This window comes from Sceloporus occidentalis, unplaced genomic scaffold, assembly GCF_023333645.1.
Source record: "Sceloporus occidentalis isolate IW3139 unplaced genomic scaffold, rSceOcc1.0.p SCAF_37, whole genome shotgun sequence".
NCBI lineage: Eukaryota > Metazoa > Chordata > Lepidosauria > Squamata > Phrynosomatidae > Sceloporus > Sceloporus occidentalis.
The window spans coordinates 6,159,538-6,182,141 of record NW_028317017.1 but is presented as its reverse complement, the minus strand read 5'-3'; the positions used below and the strand labels follow the sequence as shown (position 1 = coordinate 6,182,141).

The 22,604-nt window shown below is 38.0% G+C and overlaps 1 protein-coding gene across 1 annotated transcript; it reads left to right on the top strand.

Annotated features, from left to right (window-relative positions):
- Positions 1 to 2,320: 2,320 nt before the first annotated feature.
- LOC149297773 (E3 ubiquitin-protein ligase arkadia-like) lies at positions 2,321 to 16,561 on the top strand. The gene is made up of 13 exons (XM_089488297.1): positions 2,321 to 3,143; positions 5,089 to 5,215; positions 6,914 to 7,077; positions 7,676 to 7,861; positions 9,183 to 9,511; positions 10,142 to 10,391; positions 10,787 to 11,132; positions 11,661 to 11,786; positions 12,204 to 12,330; positions 14,477 to 14,569; positions 15,456 to 15,551; positions 16,056 to 16,183; positions 16,444 to 16,561. Exons 1-13 carry the CDS (start codon positions 2,321 to 2,323, stop codon positions 16,559 to 16,561), a joined length of 2,913 nt encoding a protein of 970 aa, XP_089344423.1.
- Positions 16,562 to 22,604: the final 6,043 nt, after the last annotated feature.

The window sequence follows — 22,604 nt, the reverse complement described above, 5'->3', positions numbered from 1 at the left end:
TACTCATCTGCATACACCATCTGTTGCCAGAGATGACATTACAGCATAATAACGCGTCTCTGCAGGTAGAGCCTGCCAGGTCGTCTTCTATTCACTCCTGAAATGCCCCGTTTATCTTGTTTTAGCTTCAACTACGAGCACATTTAATACTCTAATACATTCGGAGATGTGCTTTTATTATGGATGTGTTTTCATGCTTATTGAACCCTTTTACAATTTCATCTTTAGAAAAAATCTTTAGAAAATAGTTAAAATCAAAAATATAATCTGCTTAGTGTTTGTGAGAGAGGGTCGTTTGGAAAATAATGTGTTGGAGTGTTAGTGTGTCTGTATGTATGGTTTGTGGAAGTTAGAAATATATATTGTTGCCCACAATTCTAGACAATCATTTTTAATAAAGCAGTTGCATGTTTGATGTAGAATTTGGGGACCTTAGAAAGAGCAATAAGTATTTTCAAAGGGCATTTGTGAGCATTGACTGGTCAACTGGATTGAAATTCCTTGTTCTGTTATAGGTTTTAGTTTTTTGTGATGCCTTTAAGTGGGCCAGCAAGATGCAGTAACCCATTTCTTCTAGACACCAGAGGCCACTTTTTGTATTACTGTTGGACTTTGTTTTAAGTTGAAAGAGAGATATTGAGGTCTAGTAAACTTTCATAACTACAACAGCGAAAAGCCGACATGTCCATCCTCATAATTTGCAAACTACTGTCCCCATGATTACCAGCCTGCTCTTGGCTAACCATGTTCAACGTATTATTAAATGAATATGTTGGCCAACCCAAAGGTATAGTACAAAGAACACAATTTACTCTACTACTTACTGTAGTTATTTTATGGTTCTAGTATTAAAAGGATTTACCACTCCAATGGTAAATGGGGCACCCCCCCCCCTGCCTTGTGGTCTAAATTGTATAGCGAGTGTACTATTGCCTATCAGTTAGGAGCAGCAAGAATTAAAAACAGTTAGGACCCTAGCAGATATATCCAAAGACAGCACAGTTCTAGACGTAATAACTGATCAGTGCTTGTATTTCAGAAACATCAAAACTTCTGTCTCATCATGGTTGTAATGGGAAATGCAGCAGTTGCATCTGTTTAACTGGTTTGAGCCGCAGTGCTATATGTTGGTTTAGCAGCGATGGAATGCTAAAACTCATGCATAGAATGAGTTTCCAAAGTTTCCTCACTCACTAGAATCAGTATTTGTCCATATTTAAGAGATTATATTTGAGTATCTCCATTTGTAGGGACAGTTAACTGTCCCTGACAGCCATGCAAAAGAAGTAGTTTTAAGGGGCTCTCTGAGTACTTTAGCCCCCTAAGGATGGAGGACGTAATATTACATCCCTGCAAAAACAGTAAAGTCTTCTGCTACTGTCCCTGATTGCAGCTAATTTCAGCCATATTAGAAGGTGTTTGTGAGCATGTGACTGCTCAAGAAGCCAATCACATGCATGTTACCAAGGGCAATATTAGTAAATATTGCCAATTTCAGTGTTCTCTTCCTCCATTGTAAGGCCGAGAGAGAGAGAGGGGGGCAATGGTGAGTGGAAAACCATTTTTCGTCCTTAAGCTTAAAAAAAACCAAAAAAAAAACCCTTCATCTGTACATCCCATTACATTTATTTATATGTGCCGGCAAATTCCAAAGCCCTGTTACAAAAGAGGACTTTGAGAGCCGACAATTTAAAATGATATTAACACATGTTAAAACCTACTGGCACAGGAGGAGGAGAGGGCCCTACTATTGCATACAATCCATTTGAGGGTTGAGGAGTAGAAGGAGACTGCTTGGTGAGTTGGTTGAAGCTAGGGTGAGTTAATTTTGTAGGTGGACATGGTAGATGGCTTTTTTGGCATGCTGCTTGAGGTAATTAGGACAAATGCATATGGGGGATTCTGCAGACTTCATAGGCCAAATGCTTCAAATGGGACATCATTAAAAAAAAACAAACAAAAAAAAAACATTTTTATAAATAGCTTAATATTATTATTTCCATTGTTAGAGGGAAACAAAAATATAAATGTAGAAGCTCTAATGAGGATACTAGGTACTAGCCCCTAGATTATGAAATACACAATGGGTTAAACGTTCAAGTATTGGAATTCCGTGTTTTCTTGTTGCAAAAGTGACACATTGAATAGTGACTCATCTTAGTCGTCAATGAATGCCATGCATTGATAATTTCTAAAATATTATATTTGTGTGCATTAACATTTTATTTTTGTTTATTTTTAGCCTGCTTTGAAGGCACCTCAACAACTAATATTTTGTAAAAAAAAAAACAACAATATTCCACTTTATTTTTAAGCGGATATGAAGAGTGAGGTTCCCTCAGATGCGCCGAAGAGACAGGAAAACCTAAAAGGGGTGCTCCTCAACCCAGAATCTATTGAGGCCTCCAAAAACTTTCCAGCTGAGGTGGAGATGATTGCAAGCAAAGTGGGAAATGACTTTGCTCACTTATGCAGTGACTCTAGTAAACATCAAAGGGACTTAAGCAGTAGTGACACCAACCAAGAGAAAGGCCTTATGAGGAAGAAGAGGAAAAACCAGCAGGCTGGCCCATCCTATGCTCAGAGCTGCGAGGTTAAGGAAAATCAGAGACTAGTAGAACTTCGGCTAGGACCTCACAGCAATGAAGACAATGATTCTTCCTTCAGTGATTGTGTATCATCCCCTTCATCCAGTTCTCATTTTGGTGATTCTGACACTATGACTTCTGACGAGGACAAGGACAGTCCTAGAAGATACTCTTCAGCAGGAGGTAATACTGCAAACCGAACGCACAGTGCTAGGGCGCACAAATGGCCCCGTGTTCAGAATGACTCTGTTCCTGCTTTGCTAATGAAGAGGCCTTGCTATCAAGTTAGCACTCTACGGAGGTCTACACACCGTAAGAGACTTGTAAAGCATGGCTCTACCCAGAGGACACAGAAACAAAAAGAGAGGATATTAATGCAAAGGAAGAAGAGGGAAGTGCTTGCCAGGCAGAAATATGCTTTACTCCCTAGTTCCAGCAGCTCCAGTGAGAATGACATCACTAGTGAATCTGCCTCCAGCTCTTCCACTGAAGGTGATGAGGATATATTTGTGTCTCCTGGGGAAAACCACCAAAATGGTACAACCGTCCCCACAGGTAAACCTAGTTCTGTTACCTTTTTAACATCGTTGGGGGTCACTTTAGACCATCTGTTCAAGCTTAATTTAAGATCACTTCTTAAGATCAGTGAAAGTAGACTCAATGTAAAATGAGGACTACCTGTGTTAAAATTCTAAATCAGAGTTAATATTAAATTAAATACTTTTTTAGAGCAATTAAAATATCCTTACTCCAGAATTATTCAAGTATTGCTATTTTTTCCAAAATGTATGTTAACACAAAATATGAAGGGGATCTTGATTAAGCACAAATCCCCATTTAGTGTGTCGTCTTTCCTCACTTCTCACTTTACTTCTAACACCCAATGTCTCCCGCTGTATTTATCTGAAGATATCATCTCTGAACGTTTTGAGTATTGTGTGTACAAACATGTATGGTGTTTGTTATTCTGTATTTGTTTTATTGCATTGTAATTCCCTGTGATATTACACCTGTTGCCCATCACATCTCTCTTAGCTTGCTGTTTCGGATGTGGTGCTCTATCTTCTATAACATATGCTTATAGACTTATACCACCATTAGTATCAGCTAGGTTTTCTGACCAATAGCTGAGGAGCTGTCACCTCTTAAGATATTTACATTAATCAACTGGTCAACAATGATTCTGTTTTTTCAAGGAATTCAACCTAGCTTCTGTTTAAACTAATTGTTATAAAGACATCTAACACTTCTAACTTCTAGATCATATATAAGAGACAAATATTTGAAATGAACTAAATTGGTCAGTTAGGTAGGGGAGGCCGGATGCACGAGCGAGAGTATTTTGTTTTAAATACATGAGTTAATGTTGATTAAAGGAAAAGACTAGTCCTCGACAACCACCCTCCTCCGCCACAAAAATTTAATTCATATCTTAGTGTGTTTACTATGCACTTTTTTTTTTTCATCTTTAAAATTACCTCTTTTGCAAAGGTGCTTGCAGAGCTTGGCTGTCTGCTCTTGAGCCTTTTAGGATAGTTGGGCTCCCCTTTGGAGAGGTACCCCTTGCTCACATCAATATGTATACCACTTGTTGAGAAACAGGGGTTCTGTATAAAAAAGCAGTGACTTATGTCACGTCGTAAGACGTGAAATTTTCCCGGCTGGTTGTTCTACTTTTACCGCTTTACACCAGAATCGCTTTGTATACATAACCCCCTGGTGGTGTACTCCTTTTGCATGTTAGGGTTTTGCTTAAGCTGGCCGCGTCATTGGATAGGATGCTAACCCCAATTCACCTGCTTATATAAAGGTATGAGTTTGTGAGGGTGATATGTTACTGTGGAAATTCTGTGTATTATGTGGCCCCTGTTATGGCATCCCAGGTTAAAGAGCCTGCATGTTTTCTGTGGGCAGAGGTGCACGGCTGCAGGGTATTTTTTGTTTAATTTTATATCTATCAGTAAAGATATTTTAAATCTGAATCCCATGGTGGCGTAGCCTTTAGCTATTTGGTCCCTGTCTGGCCATGTTGCAAAAAGCCTTGATACTAATTTGCTTTTGAGGTCATTTTGCGATTCTGGTGTAAATCGGTAAAAGTAGAACAACCAGCTGGGAAAATTTCACCGCTTATGACAATACATCAGTCGTTGCTTTTATGCAGGACCCCTGTTTCTCAACAAGCGGTATACATATTGATGTGAGCAAGGGGTACCTCCGCAAGTGTTAAATGTCAGGTGCAGCCCTATTTGATCTTCCTAATGTTTGTGTATACACCCCCCCCCACACACACACACACACACACTTTGCAATCATATCCCTAATTCTAGGTGGCAACTACTTCAGACATGGTAAGGCAACCACATGCTTCGTACTGCACTCCCTTAAATACTGGTAAATTTGTCTTGCTTGCAGTTGGCCACCAATTGTTTAGATTCAAGCGTAGTTTTAGGTATCTGCAAGTATAGCTTGTAAATAAACATCCTATGGTTCCCTTTTACAGGCAGCATCGATGAGGATGTTGTAGTCATTGAGGCTTCCTCCACACCCCAAGTTCCTGCCAATGAAGAAATCAACGTTACCTCAACTGACAGCGAGGTGGAGATTGTGACTGTCGGTGAAACCTACAGGTGCATTGGATTTTCTTTCTCTTCTTTAGTACCAGTGCTCTGCTTGGAGCCATATAAAAGCAAATGAGTTACCATATGTATATCTGCTCGCTTATTCATATGGTTAGCACAGCTTTTATTACTGATCTTCCAGAACAAAAGTATTTTGTTATAATAAAGTGAATTAACGCCACCAGGAGCCCGGTAGTCTATAGGTTTTTGAGTTTTACAAAGTACCCTGTTGGTAGAAAAGTGGATATAATCCAGCAGCACCTGTTTTTTTGCATTTTTAGAATTTTTTTTATAACACATTCAGACTGACTGCTGATGGTACATTTTGATAAATAATTTAACACAATGTTGCCTTAATGTACTTTAGTCAAGTCCTGTGTAATGTACCTACTTTGGCGTTTACAATCTTGCATTTCTAAGTATGAAGAGCCCATTATCTGTTTCAAATGAAATTCTCTATTGTAAAATGTGAAGCTCTAATCTTTCCGCCAGAGCTGTGTGATTAGCAAATCTCATTCGTTGTAGAGAACCCCTAATTTTTTTTTTTTTTTTTTTTTTTTTTTTTGGAAGACAAAGCGAATGGGAACCCCTAATTTTTTGACCTTTTTTCTTTTTTTTCTTCAGTATTCTATTTTTTGGTTCTCTGCAAGTTGTTGTTGTTGTTGTTTTTATTATTTTTTTTAACAAATTAAACTGACATACATATTTCGTTTTAATAAGGATTTAGTCATGCTTACGTCTATTCCGTTTAAGAGTTGGGTGTTGATCGCTCAGTGGAATGAGAGAATTGTTTAAATAGGGCTATAGATGAATTGAATACTGAATAAGTGCTGTTTGCTTGCAATGCAGTCAAAAAACAACACAAATTTGCCTGCAGATTTGTTAGTGCAGAATTTTTGTGACTCATCCAATGTGCGAGGGTTTATGAATTATGGTTTTTACAAAAGTAAAACTGATCCTACACAGAATATATTGCAAACTGATGCTTAATCGTGTTCATATTTGCAGTGTGGAACTTGTTGTTATGTAAACAGGCTCTTGGCTGTTTCACATGTTCCTGAAATGTGCTAGTTTTGCAGTTCTTTCCTCGCATACAAAGCAGAGGAATGCGCTTTAACTTTTTATTACAGCAGCACTTTTGAAGAGATTGGAAAATTGGGTTTGTGTAGCTTTGACCAGGGACCATAAAGTTCTCCCCTGACACTTTTTATAGGTGGATGTAGGTTGAGATGATTTTTAACAGTAATGTCAAGTCGACAAACCTACTTTCTTCTAGAGATGGGACCTGGTAGGACGTAACTTCTTCCTTTTCACTACGCTTGATAGCTGGCTCTCATGACCCAGCTGGAGGGTTAAGTGGGTAAAAAAAAATTAGGAACAAATCCTGTGATGACTCGGAAGAATCTAACGACCCCTTATTAAAGGTGTTTATAGGTTAGGTCCTTGCTGTCGAGTGGTCATAATTTTGTGTAGTACCTAATTTTTATAGGCCTTTTTTCATTTGGCCAAAGTAGGTTCTGGGTTTGCCCTTGCTGTGCATATGGCTGACTCATCAAAAAATCCACTTTAATTATAAACCATTGATCTTGAAGAAAGCCATCAGGTCCAGGGTTAGGATAGCATTACTCTTCTTTTTTACTCTGGCATTGTTTGTTCTTCAAGTCTCTGTTTAATATGGTCTGCTTACCACCTTTTTTGTTCTTACAGATCTCGCTCAACACTTGGACACTCTCGATCTCATTGGGGCCAAAGCTCAAACTCTCAGCCTGGAAGACCACATGAGCAGAGGAGCCGTAGCAGGGTTTCCACCGTTATCCAGCCCTTACGGCCGAATGCAACTGAAGTTGTGGATCTCACTGTAGATGAAGATGGTATGTGTAATTTTTTTCTATAAAATGAAATGGGTATTTAGCAGCATGCATTGCAACACAAAAAGAGCTATGCTATAGAAACTCATATTCATGGCAAGGGTAGATTCATGTATTGAAGTGTAGTAGTGATTGCCTTATTTTCAATGATGCAGACATTTTGGAAATTAGCTGGAAATCCCCAACAACTGTTAAAAAAAAAATAATATTTATTATTTTTCTGTGAGTTACTACTACTGGTGTCTAGAACGCACATGCAGTGTTATTTATTTTTTTTTATCCTTAAATGTCTTTAAATTATTGAAAAGTGGAAGCAATCTGGCCATCCATGCACTTGATGCAGTATTCAATGTGTAGAAACTGTACATCCTTGGAAACTCGGTTATCACTGGACAGTAATTATGTGCTTAACATGATAGCCCTCCTCTATCCTGCCTCGCTTTATGACTGGTACCTTAAATGTAATTCAGAACACTGTCTAATGTTGGTAACCCTAGTATATTGTAAATCAAGGTTTATTCACCATGCCTAATAACTCGCTGCTGTGACCCATCTGGAGTTAGTGTTCAGATTAAAAATGAATATTCTTTCTTTTGCTCAGATCCCACAGTTGTGCCAACTACCTCTGTCAAAATGGACTCCCAGACTGTCAATACCGTTTCCAGTAATACCTCTACCTCAGAGCAGGCCTCTGATGCTGTTTCAGGTTCTTCTGCAGCTCAGACATCCACTGTGCCTGAGACAACCTCAGCACCTATGAATAGCAGCGCTATAGGTTCAACAGCAGGTAAGACTTAATAAAAGGTGACAACACACACTATGTTTAACAAAGCACACCAAGATAAATCCCAAATACTTATCTTTGCTGTTTGATCTTCTGGTTTGTGCTAGTTTCATAATAAAGGGCCACCAGCGACAAAAAAAACAAAAGCATAAATGGAGGTACAAATTGCAAATTACAAGGACTAATCGATTATTGTAATGTAAAGGAAGGCTTGGCTTAGCAGAAGTGGTAGAGGATACTACAGCGCTGATTGTCAAACAATAAGCCAAAGCTACAGGTAGCTTTAATAAATGAATTTAGGTGTAGAAAACACTCAACGTGACTATTCAGATGAACACAAACTGTTTTGAAATGTAACAGAATGAATTCATCCAACAGCAGTAGCTTCTTTTCATGCCTAGTAAGTGTTGGCCTTCACGCTAACAGGTAGGAACACAGATAGCTGGTGGGCTATACATCTTAATTGGCTGTCAGTGGGATGCTGCTTTACAAGCAAACTGATGTGTGTTTTGTATTTAAATGAGCTGTTTGTTCCCAGACAAAAGCAGATCTGAGACTTGTTTGTCTAGAAGTAACTAATAATGCTTTCCAATAGAAGGTTTGAGTTTGGATGCACTATGTTTTAGCAGTGCTTAATGAGACACCCCCCTATCTGCTAGAACACTTTCTACAAATTAACTTCTTAATTGCAGAGCCAGCAGTGAAGGGGGTGTATTTGGTTGCAACGAGTGTAAGTAAAAAAAAAAACAACAACAAAACAACCTAAAAATCCCCCGTCTTCCTTTGCATTATACCCAATATTTGCCTTCCTTGCGGGAACCTGTGTGTGTGTAAACAGTTTGTGTGATGCCCCTCACTGGAAAATGATTAGGAAAAAAACCATTATGACAACTTTTAGTGTACAACTTGTATTTACATGTCAATGGGACTAAAGCTGTGGTATTGTTATCTTTGTTCATTAACACGGGGGCTTATTCGCTGCATGTAAAGTTTCCTGTTGAGTTCTGTGCACTGTGAAGGCCCAACCCAAGTGAAATTCTTGTACAAAAATATGTGAAATTTCTTGACACTCCTTACTGGTTAGGTTATGCTTGATTCTGGGCAAGCTCAATATTTCATACTGGGGAAATGTTTTAATGTTGGTCCTGTTTGTTAGTCACTTTAAACTCATCAATAATTCTGTGGATGGTAGGTGAGGTGGTCCATCAGTGATGGCACGCTCCATCAAGAAATGTAATGTGTTTCATGTTCACATATTAGCAATCCATCCCATGTCAAATGCGAGAATTTGAGAGCTATCTATTTCTTTCATGTTATTTTGTAGATGACAACAGGACGACTGCTTCAGGCTCTGCTGCAGATGGAGGCCCCCCAGCTATGCCGCGCTTGCCATCTTGCTGCCCCCAACACTCGCCTTGTGGAGGAACATCTCAAAATCATCATGTGTTGGGTCATCCCCACTCAAATTGTTTTCCACCACACAGCCACCACTTTCCACATCATCACCATCACCACCATCATCATAGCAGCTCACATCCAGCTGTTCCACTTTCACCTACTTTCACAGACTCTCTCTGTCCTGTGGAGAGGACGGCCCCAGTGCCACCTCCCTGTGGAGCAACTGGTGCATCTGGTTCAACCTACCATGACCCAGTAAGTGTATCTGTTTATTATACTTACCATGTATGCAAGCATATAATACTTTTTCCTAGGTTCACTATAATCCTTCCTTTTATATTTTGCCTGCTAATATCTATGATACTTGGTCTTGCACATAAATGCTGGCATATGAGAACATCTGAGCAGTGTTTGGGTTGAATTCCCAATGGTTAAGTTATTAATCTGTTTAAACACTGCCAAGTTTGACATAGTGATTCTCCATTTAAATAAGACTGTTTATCCCAACTGCGTTCTTGTTTGTGAAATGAGTTTAATGGTCAGGTTGATCATCATGCCAGTTACTCCATTACATATTAATGGAGCGCTGTGTCACTATTCCTGCAATTTTAAATAAGCAAGTCAAGTTGAAGAATTGTCAGTCAACTGTATCTGAATATCCAAGTTCCTATGCTTCATTCACCTTTTTGTTAATAGGTCCATGCATAGTTCATCTGTTACAGTGAAGATTTTCCCTAACCCTCTGCTGGAGTGGACCATTTCATTATTTGTTCTTTTATAATCGCATTTTTGTAATACCACTGTTGGGTTTAACTGTATGGTCAACAAGGGGAAGGATAGGAGGTTGCAGTATTAAGATTCTTTCCCACTTGCTTTGTATTGCAGCAAGCCTTACCAGTAGATCTGAGCAACAATGCTATAAGGAGCCATGGGAGTGTTAGCTTTCATAGCACATCAGCTTTTGACCCCTGCTGTCCAGGGTCTTCATCTCGATCTGCAGTTTTCGGACATCAGTCATCTGCAAGCACTGCACAACCCTTGCCAATTGATGGATATGGTTCCAGCATGGTAGCCCAATCACAGCCACCTCCTCAGACCTCCCTTTCCTCCTGTCGGCATTACGTACATACTCCGTGTAAGTATGCATCACACAAAGGATATGTGGGCTTAGCCAGAGTAGTCTGTAGCCAGGTATTAAGCTGCCTGTTTTTTCCCCGCTTGAAATGGGGTGAATTGCATCTAACGGTCCTACATGGTTTGCTTCCCTTTGTGTGGACTTTTATTTGTGGTACATTTTTATCTTATTACTGTCATTTTAAGACCCATTATCATTGTAGGCATCTATAAGATGAGATTGTTGCCCATAGATCAAAGGTTGCCAAGGTGACCACAGAAAAGCTTCATAAAAAATTTTTTATTCAGCTATATATTTTAACTGGTTGAAAAGTAACTTGTTAAGGGAGGGGCTTATTTTTTCTCTTACATTTTATGTACATTTCAAAAATAATATAAGCATTTGTTTTATTTCAGATGGGCCTCTTGCAAGACCTCTGCACCATCAAACGTCTGCTTGTCCTCACTCGCATGCCAATCCACCTCCGCAGCCTCCACCACCTCCTCAGATGGACTATGTCATTGCTCATCCAGTGCATACTTTCCATGCATCTCTGCCTAGTCTTACTTCTGCTCATCCTGTGCCTCCACCACCACCATCCCATCAACTGACCAATGCTGCGGCCGCACCTCTCCCACAGCACCTCTCAACATCTCACCAAACCATGCCCCACCATCTTACTGCTACTACACAGAGGTTGCACCCGCACGATGTCATCCAGAGGATGGAAGTCCAGAGGCGACGTTTAATGCAACATCCAACGTATGTAATCCAATCACCTAAAAAGAAAAAAAAATTGGCTTTTGTTTATTCTTATGCTATGGAGTACTAACCAATGTATATCCACCTTTTTTTTTATATGTACTTGCAGGGCATATTCTGTTAAAGCGAGACCTTTTTGGTTTTGAGGCGTTTTTTGTTTTTTTTGTGTTTCAGCAGTGTTCATTCTTCAGTGACCATATTGTGTTGCAGAGATATTTAGATTTTTTTTTTTTAAATCATTTAAGTTTGAAGATTTTTGAAGCACTATTATTTAGTGCTATAGGTTATTTCTTACAGATTTTAAAACCTAGTGTTCTGTCACCAATCATGTCAATTGTGGTTTTTATGACTGAAATGTCACCAGAAGTTTGCTATATTAATTGTGTAACCACATATTTGGATTTCTTAGTGACACTAGCGCCATTAAACAATTCAAAAATGTAATGTTTGTTGTTTTTAAATGTTCTGGAATAACCAGATGGTTAGAAAGGTAGAGACTAAAAGACAATCACTGTCTTTTTTTCCCAGGCGTGCCCATGAACGACCACCACCACATCCACATCGGATGCACCCCAACTATGGACATGGACACCATATTCATGTGCCTCAAACAATGTCCTCTCATCCCCGCCAAGCTCCTGAGCGGTCATCTTGGTAAGTAAAATGACTGTCAGTTTCATAACTATAAACAATAAATCCAATACAAAAAACAGCTGCCAATACTGTGAGCTAGGGGAATTGAAGCTATGATTAATAGCAAGGGGCATGGTTTTGGGGATTATAAGGATCATCTACAATGAGTTGGAAGAGATTGTTTGCTATTCAGAAGAATATGATAATCCATGCTATCCATATTACTCAATATCAAGTTTATTCAAAATATAAAAAGCATATTTTACCACTCTAGTAAAGACATTCTAATTGTCATGGTGTATGGGACAAATTGGACACTGGATGCAAATAACACTATAATGTTGCTTTTTTTGGTTCTGGTTTATTTATATACTACACCGCACCTTGCCAAGTTGAAACTACCTAATCCAAGGGCTTTCTCTGTTTTACTTTTTTTAGGGAAATAGCACTCGAAGCTGGAGTGACTGCATCCCCTTACCAAGCCGGTCCATTGCACCCGCACCTAGCACACTACCACCCGCCTCCTAGGCTTCACCACTTGCAGATCGGGGCCCTTCCATTAATGGTAAGATGTTTATTCACTGTGAAAACGGTTGTGTGTGCAATGGAGGAGGGTCTGGCTGTATGTTGAGTGTAAAGCAATGTGACCATGCAGAGGACCAACTCCTGTCCCTCAAAGCAATAGTCACACTCTGACCCTGAAAGAGCTGCTAACATAGACATCTCCATTAGGGAGTTTCTGATATAACAACATATAAATAGTGTGCACATCAAATGGAAACCACTGTCCATTCTTACTGACCCTGCTTCTGTGAGTGCTAGTTTTGTATTCATTCCATGTACATGTAGCTAATGAAACCATTCATTCACACTCCACACAATATGCAATGAAATAGTTCCATTTAGGTCTGTCATAATTTGCAATTTTAGGTTTTTCTTTTTCTTAAACATGAAAGTGTCAGCGGTGCGAATGGCTATTGTGACATTTCTATTTAACTATCCAGAAGAACACATATTACATTGAAAACTGTGATTGTAAATTCAGATACAGCATGGAATAGATGTCTTTTGTTTTGAAAGACCGTGTGAATAACTGGGATGGAACATTTATTTCTAAATTTCTTTTGTGCATGTTAATCTGTTGGAAATTGGCATCTGTGTTTACTGTATATAGCACAAAATGTAATGGAAATGGTTATTTAGGGCTTCGTATTAATGTGTTTAATCATAAACTGTTGACTTGTTGGCTTTAATGTGTGTAAGTTTTCTATGAATTTTTTAAAGGACATTTTAAATCATAAATGTGACATTTTGGAATCTGTATACACTGTTGATGACTCATGGCTGGTGATTTTTATTTTTGGAAACCCTCAGTTCTATGATAGGCATTGACACTCTGCATCTGATTCTGAGGCCCCATCCTTTGCTTTTATTGGTTTATTTAAATGGCCTTGGAAGCCATGCAGTGTAGGGATGGATTGTGCAACTCTTGTGTTTATTGTGGTAATAGCTTTATAAATCCCAATGGGGGATTGTCTTAGTAAGTTTGTGGTAGCATAACGCTAAGCTGAACGAAAAAGCAGGGCCTATACTACGTATCTGGGTTTTTTTGGCTCGAGAGTATACTTCATGAACATTTTGTAGGCCAAATACTTCTATCCGTATCGGTATAACACCATAAGACTTATTGCTCAGTCAACTTTGAGCGGAACTCTGCTGTGATTCTGTTGTAAACTATGAAATGGATACTTTTGGAGAATGAACTACTGAATTCACCATCTGCTTGAAGGAACACCTTAGCCTTATTTTCATGTCGGATGCATGCTTTGAGTCATTGTTTGCACAGACTCTGATATCTCATCCTCAAGTTCACATACAAGCCCATCAAAGCCAAATAGATTTGAAATAAATGGGAGCATCTGCAGCCAGTTGCAACCTTAAGTTACTACTACTCCTGCGCCTATTGACTTAATTGGGAATAGCACAGAGAATGCGCAGGAAGAGTACCTAGGTATGTGTCCTGTTTTCAGCAGCCAGGTGGAGGTGGGACAGAAGTCTAACTTTCGAGCTACAGTATCTTAATGCATGTAGTAACATACATTGGATCCTGTGCAAAATGCCCCTTTCTTTGAAAATAGGGCTACAGGCTTCCTTAAAAATGGAGGATCCATAGAATAATAATGTCAATATTATTGGCACAGTGCTGAATTTATATATGACATTCAAGACACATTCAGACATCATACAAGCGTTTGTATATTAAACCAGGTTTTTTGCCAAACTCGTGCAATAAATGCGTGGGAAACCCAGAGCTAAGGTATGAAATGAGAGAGGCATACCCGTATAACCGATTCAGATATGGGAGTGTACACTTTTATATAATCAGAATATTAAGCAATCTAGATGGACCACACTCAAAATTGACATTGGCTACCCAAATACTCCAGCGGGTACTGGATCCCATTTGTAGATCACATCTGACTAGCCATCTATGGCCTGATATCTTTGAATACAACAATATATGATCCCCCAACAGTAGAGGCTTTTTTGATTTCTTTATTATAACAATATAAGTGACACCCTTTTCTGCCAGCGAGATCATCACAGTGTTGCACTGTGCCTTCCGTCTCCTTGGCAGTGAATAGGTTTGTTAGAGCATTGCCAAGCAGTTGTGATAAAGTTTAACTTGCTTACATCTGCTATTTGAATAGGTTCCAGACATGGCGGGCTACCCTCACATCCGCTACATTTCATCTGGATTGGATGGAAGGTCATTCAGAGTTCCTTTCAGGGGCAATTTTGAGGTTTGTAACAGAATATGAGCTTTCTGCTGTCATGTCTTTGAGCTAATAATTTAAGAGAAATCCTAAATTTCTTAGGGTTTCTACCATGTCCCATTCCAAGTATTCAAAAAGACAAGATATTGCAAGGAGTAAAAGTAAGACACAAGCAGTGCATCAGGTTTAGGTGGCAGTTTTCAGTACTTGTGCTGCATATATACCCCGATCAGATGCAGAGTGTTAAATGTGTTGTCCCATCATAACAAGATGTAGGCAGAACCTTAGAAAAAAATAATAAAAAATTTGTGTCAGAATATTTGGCAATGAATTGCTATTTCTCTGTCACTCGGCGAGTTAATGAATAATGTGACTGTTATCGGTTAGGTTGCTTAACCACTGGAGAATATTTATCTAAGTTATGATCTTGTGCTTTTTTATTTAGAGCTTTATAAATTATTTTATATATTTAACAGTTTTTATGTTAATACCAGCAGTCTCATGTGCGCACACTGCTATTTGGGGTTGCCTGTGCAGAATCTGCCCCATGTGACCATGTCCTCATTGCCTGTCCTAACCTCTAAAAGCCTAAAATTACTAGTCCTATCACTGAAATGTTTGGTAAATATGTAGCCAGGGTACTGGCACATCAAAACTACTAGGTACGCTTTTCCTAGTAGTTTATGCTCATTCTTGCACTATAAGAATGTTCTTATCCTTAAAGCAGCAACTTGGTGCAACTGTGTTGCTAATTCATGCACAGTAGTTTTGGGGAAATCTAAATTAGTTTTGTACGCTTTTTTTTTTGCTTTGATTTATTAATACAATGTACCTATTCTGCTGCTTCATTTTAGATTTTGTTGATTTAATGATTGTACAAAGCATTTGGTTTTTACGCTTCCTTTGTTCACAGGAGTTAATTCACCTGGAAGAGCGGCTTGGAAATGTGAATCGTGGGGCTTCACAGGGGACCATTGAAAGATGCACATACCCGCACAAATATAAAAAGGTGAGCCGGGTATAGTTTTATTCAAGCTATTCTTACCCCCCCCCCCCCATAATACTTCCATTAGCCAGAAATTGCCAGTAATAACAAAGTAAGAAAAACCTAAACATGTCGGCACTTCCACTGACTTTTAGCCCAGGATTCATACTCCATTCAGAGAAAGTGCCCGTTTTACCTCTGTAAGTAGATTATGTTCTACTCCCAAGAATTCCAAATATTGATTTAGCTACAATTTGAAATTAAACATTCCTTCTGAAATTATGTTCATGGGATATCTCTTAATTCTTTAAGGGAAAATGAGTTAATCTGATTTGTAAATCATATATATATATTTTTTTAATCTGATCATTTTAAAGGGTTTAAACGTTTACAGTAGTCTCACTTATGATGATGAGCATGAAGCTGAGATGGGGGTGATAGCCACGGATGGGTTCGGGAGCTGTTGTATGCATTTGCATTAAACAAATCTCTATTCAGTTTGCCAATAATTTCATCTCTACTAATAAGGTATCCACTGATTGGTTCTCACAGCGGAAATTGCACGGCAAACAAGATGGTGAGGAAGCCACAGAGGAAGACACTGAAGAAAAATGTACTATTTGCCTTTCTATATTAGAGGAAGGTGAAGATGTTAGGTAAATATACTTTACATTCCTGTTCTATTATGACCGACATAATGAATCGCGGCTGTGAAACAAGAAATTAGGAACTGGTGAATCTACCAGTGTGTCCTACCTGGATCTTAAAGGGGCACTCCTGGCCTTTTCACGTAACATGCATGCATTAAACAAACATTTTGGGAGACTAGATTATTTTAAGATATTGGGAAATGCTTTTCCATAACTGAGACTGCAATAAGCAATTTCAAGCAACCTGCAATCGCTTTGTTTTTCAGACGCCTCCCATGTATGCATCTTTTCCATCAAGTGTGCGTGGATCAGTGGCTGATTACGAATAAGAAGTGCCCTATTTGTAGAGTGGACATTGAAGCTCAGCTACCAACAGACAGTTGACATTTTTGGAACCGGCATTCTGCACCTTGTCCTTCTCGGTACAACAGCCAACCAAAGATGGCATGACTTAACTGCACAGACATGAACGCATTAAACCCAATGTGCTGGCTCTGCCTCACTATACGAATAATACTATAGACTACCATTTGTATACAGATCATATTTAGGTCCTTTGCTGCTGGCAAGTTAATTGTAGTAGGGAAGGGTAATTGTATTTATAATGCTTTTTCTCCCCATTTTTTTTTAAAAAAATTTACAGTTTGTTTTAGTATATATGTATTTTTGCATGGATTCTTGTATTGCATTTCTTTGCACATATGGGCTTTGTGAACCCTTAAACTTGCAGGCAAGATCTAGCTGCTGTAGTCGGTAGAGTCGTGAGCGTGTGCGCCAGGTTTTTAAATAGTCCCAGGCTAAGAGAACATTTAAATTTATTCATTACTAAAAGTGAAGTCCTTAATTTAATCGGTCGTGTATTTTAGTTTTAATGTATAAAGATTTAGATAAAAAAAAAACACAAAAAAACACAAAAAAAATAGGGAAAATGATGTATCAAAACATTCCTTCTTTAGGAAAAGCTAGCTGTTGTACAAAAAACTGCTAAATTAAGTAAGGTTCTTTTTTTAATGCTAAGATTACAGTGCTTTGAGACTAACATAGAATCAATATTTGCCACTGTTTCATTTCAATCTGTTTCCCTCAATATCTTTTTTATTTTTTTTATTTTTTTTTTAAATCACTTTCTGCATAAGGCAAAATATATTTAAATATTAAGATTAAGAAATTTAGACTGTTCAAGAATATTTATTTCCTCCTTTACAAATGTGATTGTTTTCACTTTGCTTCTGTGAAACCGCTCTAACAAATTGTCTGATAGCAAGTAGTCAGGTACCTGTTTTTACTTAAGTGAGTAAGAAACACCATCACATCCAACATTATCAGTATAGTCTTAATAGCAGCTTTTATGGCCAGAGTCCATGCATCCAGAGCCATTTGTTTTTTTTTCTCGAGGTCCTTGCATTCTGTCTCCTGCAAGGGATTCTGATTTAATAAACTTATATTAATGCAGCACGTCTTCTTGTTTTTTTTTTCTTCCAAAAAATTAAGCTGAGTTTGCAGGTAAATGGTGGAAGAAGATAAAAAAAGATCATTTGAACCTGCAAAAAAAAAAAATTTTTGATACTGTTAAGTTGATTCTTGATGCATAGTTATTGAAAAATGTCCATAACTATAAAAGATTTTAATGCATAAATGGCATTCTCTGATGGGATAGATCATTGTAAAAATGTAAGATATTAAAACAAAAAATGTTATTTCTAAAAAAAAAAAAAAAAAATGATTTTCCCGTTTCTGGGTATTTCTGTGGTTACTTTGCGGACCCTGGCATTCTCTATCTGCATAAATATATGAAACAATCACCCATAAATGTTTAAAAAAAAAATATTCAATTGTCATGGGTACTGAACCGATAAAACACAGCAAACAAATATACGGAGCCCTCCATAAATTAAACTGACATTTAATGTTATTCATGGTTTAAATTAAATTTACCAATATACAATAATCAAATCATTCAGTTATATCCAGACCAAAATTGTAATATATAAATCTTAAATTAAATAGAATCATAAATTAATACAGTGAATACATACAACAAGCAGCTGACCCAAGATGCCTCCCATCATTTCAGCAAAAAGTCTTTAGCTAAGGAATGCTGTTATGGGACACTAAACCGGCCCTTTAAAAACATACATCAATTAATCTAAATATACTTCTTTAATAGTTTAAAGGAAACCTTGGAATGTGTCCCAGACCTCCGTTCCTGATCACTTTCATAAGGTGGCTTGTGTGCATTCAATGTATTCCTGATTCACTTTATTGAAGCTATTTATGCATTGTGACTTTTAGTCTGGAATGAATTGGATGATTACACGAGTAATCGGTTTATTTAATTGCTCTAGATATTTGTTACACTCTAGCTTATCTGGACAGATACCAAGTGGTAAACACCCGGTAAGTAACTGCAGCTCTCACTGAAACACTGCTTTACTGATCCCTTTACAAAAAAGCACTGCTACCACTTTAATGTCACACACTCAGCATCATACGTACTGCAACTATTGAAAAAGTTTTAAAGAGTACAGACCATGTCAAATTTTACATGCTAGTATTATGCCTTTTTAATTGAAATATATATATATTCAACACCCACAAAATTCACATTTGATTGCTGATCATAGTTGAATTATTTGACTAGGACATTAACCTTTTCTTCTTTCTATCTAAGCTGTACCAGAGTCTGGTACGTGAAGACAAAGAGTCTTTACTAGGACTTAAAACCCGTACATCCTGTTCTGTAGTGCTCCTAATGACAAGCTTTGTTCGATCTGTTGAACAGGTTTGAATTTCAGCTACAGGGATCATTTGCTGACAAAAGATTAAGCCGTTGCCTCTATCCTATACTGTAATATGTACCTGCAACCAGTGCTAAAAAAAAAAAAATCATGTCAGTGCTAGTGAATTTGACACGTAATCTCACAGGTTCCTTTCTAGAAGATATATACATGTACATGAAAATAGAAAAAGTAAAGATTAATAAAAGGTCTCCATTAGTGTCACTGTGGCATTATAGATGGTACCATATGGTTTCCAGAGAGATCCCTAAGGTCTTTTAATACCCCAAATGAGATTTCCAGTAAAAAATGTATCAAAAAAAAAAGCCCTGTCTTTCTTTAAATACACAATACATTAATTGTGTGGGTTCACTAAACATGGATAATGTACAATCAGTTGTACAAAGATATAGTACAAGCGGTAAAAAGGCTTTGATGATCGGTGGCACCTGATGACGGCTTGCTGTGCCCGCTCCGTACTGCTTACTGCTATAGAAAAAGCCCCTGCTCGTATATAAATATATATAAAATCAAAATATTTGTTGATTTATGTAGCCCCATCATATTCTACAGAGTGTACAGGACATAACAAGTAGTGCATCACACAATTTGGTCTTACAGAAATAAAAGTTATGCAGGGTCCTGCTCAAATGAGCATAAAATGATTAATAACATTTAAAAACACAATTCCTAATCTGGTGAGAATGCTTAAAGATCTACACTTCTTGCAGAGGCATCTGTAATATAGTAAGCAAGTCTTTTTTTTTTTTTTTTGTAAAAGCCTGCTCACTGTTTCAAAAAACCTAATGGTTCCAGATTCAATTATTTTGTCAACCCACCCACCACTGAAAAGGATCATGAAAGTAATTCATTAGTTCAAGTGAAGATTGTTAAGAAATGGTACCAATGAATACAGTAACAGTCGCTGCATGCTGGCCCTGTTCTTAGACCAGCTTGTCAGCATGGTGGAAAAATGATCTAATCCTTGTTTGCAGAAATCATGACATAATAGGTGCCCAAAAGAGGGACATTTATGACTGTATGAGTACTTGGACACCTCTCCCTAATTATTGAGTTTAGGTGTTTCAGCGCCACCAATTGCGAACAGGTGTATAAAATCAGGCAGTAGAACGGGTCATACTGAAGGGCTCAACTTTAAATGTGGGACTGTCATAGGACGCCACATTTGCCACAAGTCTGTTCATGAAATTTCTGCCCTGCTAGATCTGCCCTGTCCACTGTAAGTGCTATTATTGTGACATGGAAATATCTAAGAGTAAAAGCAGCTCAACCACAAAGCGGTAGACCACACACACACACACACACACACACACACACAACAGTTCTGCCGTGCACTGAAGCATGTATTGCATAAAATCACCTGTCCTCTGTATCATCGCTCACTATAGAGTTCTAAACTGCCTCCGGAAGGAACATCGGTGCAAGCACCGTGCGTCAGGAGCTTTGTGAAATGGGCCGAGCAGCTGCACACAAGCTGAAGATCACTATGTGCAATGACAAACTTCAGCTGGAGTGGTGTAAAGCACACCGCCACTGGGCTGTAGTGGAAACATCCTGTGGAGTGAAGTCTGGAAGTCTGATGGATAAATCTGGGTTTCTTGGATGCAGGAGAAGAATATTCCTACTGGAATGCATAGTGCCTACTGTATAGGTGTGATGGTCAGTTGGCAATATACTTTTGGCCATATAGTGTAAGCTTAACTAAACCTATGTAACGGTGTTTGCATATAGAGGAATTAGAAGTCAACAGACTTCTGACAGGACATGAATAGGCAGTTCTTTTAGGTTCATAAATGTTTTGCCACGGGCTTCCAAGAGGATAATAGTAAATGACGTTTATATTAACCGTCACTTTCTATATTATACATCCAATGCTAAAAAACTATGGGAATGCATAAAACACCCAGCTTTATCTCCAGTTGTGTTTTTAAATGAATTGGAACAAATCCTGTCCTGAAACGAGGCTATATGATGTTGTTCCGTTAGAACAAATGGTACAGCTTGATTTTAAGTTAATAGATGAGCACTACACAACCCCTCGTGCTATCACCCATTGATTAAACAAAATATTTCTGCTGCTAACAATAACTGATGCCCAGATGTAAGCTTTCGAGCAGGGCCCTCTTTTAGCTAATGTATCAGTTTGTCTTAGCCTGTCAATTCTAGTTTTGTCATACTGTGTAAAATGTTGGCTCTATGTCAACAAAACAATAATAGTAATACCAGTGTAACAACAATAATAAAACAAATAAAATGTCCCACGGGTAGCAGTCACCCTCCTTAAAACAAAAATGACTGCATATTACATTGCACAAATAGTTTATCATTAGAATACATAACCAATCTGTTTCTGTTTAGTTATTCACTTTGTAACCATAGGACTTACTATTACATCCTTCAAAACATGGTCTAGATGACTAAGGCCGTAATAGTACATCATATGGTGTTTTCACAATATCCCTGCAGGTACAGGGGAGATCGGGCTATCATTAGACAGTCAGTAGAAGCTGGTATTGTTACTTTCAGCTTACTGGTCTGAAATAAAGGGGACTGGCGTAGACAGTGTCCCAGAATAATGGAGAAGCCCCCCCTTCCTGTGCAGATACAGCTGGAAACAATGTTAAAGGTAAAAGGGTTACCAGAGGGTCTATCCAGACCCCGATGACACCTTTGATGGGCTCCACTACAGGCTATTCACAGGTACTGAGATCAGAAATGCAGGGCAATTGAGCCCTGCTTGCTCATCATCTTGTGTTCAGCAGCGATATGGATCAAAGAATATAAATATTAACAAATATATACATTTTAATGATCCCTCACACTTGTGAGTGCAATACAACCAGTGGGGTTGGGGTAATTTGTTTCCACAGTACTTCACTATTATATAGATTTATTTCTCCTCTATATGCATTCATGCTAAGCCTGTCATGTGCATTAAAGATTCATTGTATTTTTTAAATTCCTTTATTAGATTACACTATGCACACTTTATCACCTGTTTGTATATCAGAATTGTAAATTAAAAGAATATATATATATATATATGTATATTTAATTTTATTACCTATTAAAAATAATAATCACCGTGACATCATAAGAGGGACCATCTGGTTCTGGGAGAGTCTTTGAAGACCTCAACGGAATCTAAAAAGTGTAAAAGTAAAAAAAAAATAATAAACGTAAAAAAGAAACAAAATAAAATAAAAAAAAACATTAATAGGAGAAAAAAACACCTTATACCCCCCCCCCCACTAGAAATATAAAAATGGAAAATCCCAGCCCAAAAGTTCAAAAATAACCCAAAAAAATCGTGTAGTGTGTATGGGAATATTTTGCTTTATTATAAAATAAACAAAAATACGCATGTGGGGTATTATTCTAATCAGGGGATTATTGCTGAACAGAAATCAGGTTTTTTTAATCACCGACGCCCATCTTGTGGAAAAAATCCAAAGTAAAACTACCTTTTTCCGTTAGTTTTTTTTACATATTATTCATAGCAAATGACAGACTATAAAAGTGGTATAAGGTATTATATAAATTGCCTGGGTTCTAGTGGGTAGAATAAAGATATGGTAAAAAAAAACCCCAAAAAACAAACAAAGGTCATGAAGGGTTAAGTGTGGTCT

Excerpts from the sequence above, each read along its gene's own strand:
- LOC149297773 (XM_089488297.1), top strand. The coding sequence starts at position 2,321 with ATGAAGAGTGAGGTTCCCTCAGATGCGCCGAAGAGACAGGAAAACCTA. Across the intron at positions 3,144-5,088 it reads TGGTACAACCGTCCCCACAG|GCAGCATCGATGAGGATGTT; the intron begins GTAAACCTAGTT and ends TCCCTTTTACAG. Across the intron at positions 16,184-16,443 it reads GAGGAAGGTGAAGATGTTAG|ACGCCTCCCATGTATGCATC; the intron begins GTAAATATACTT and ends TTTGTTTTTCAG.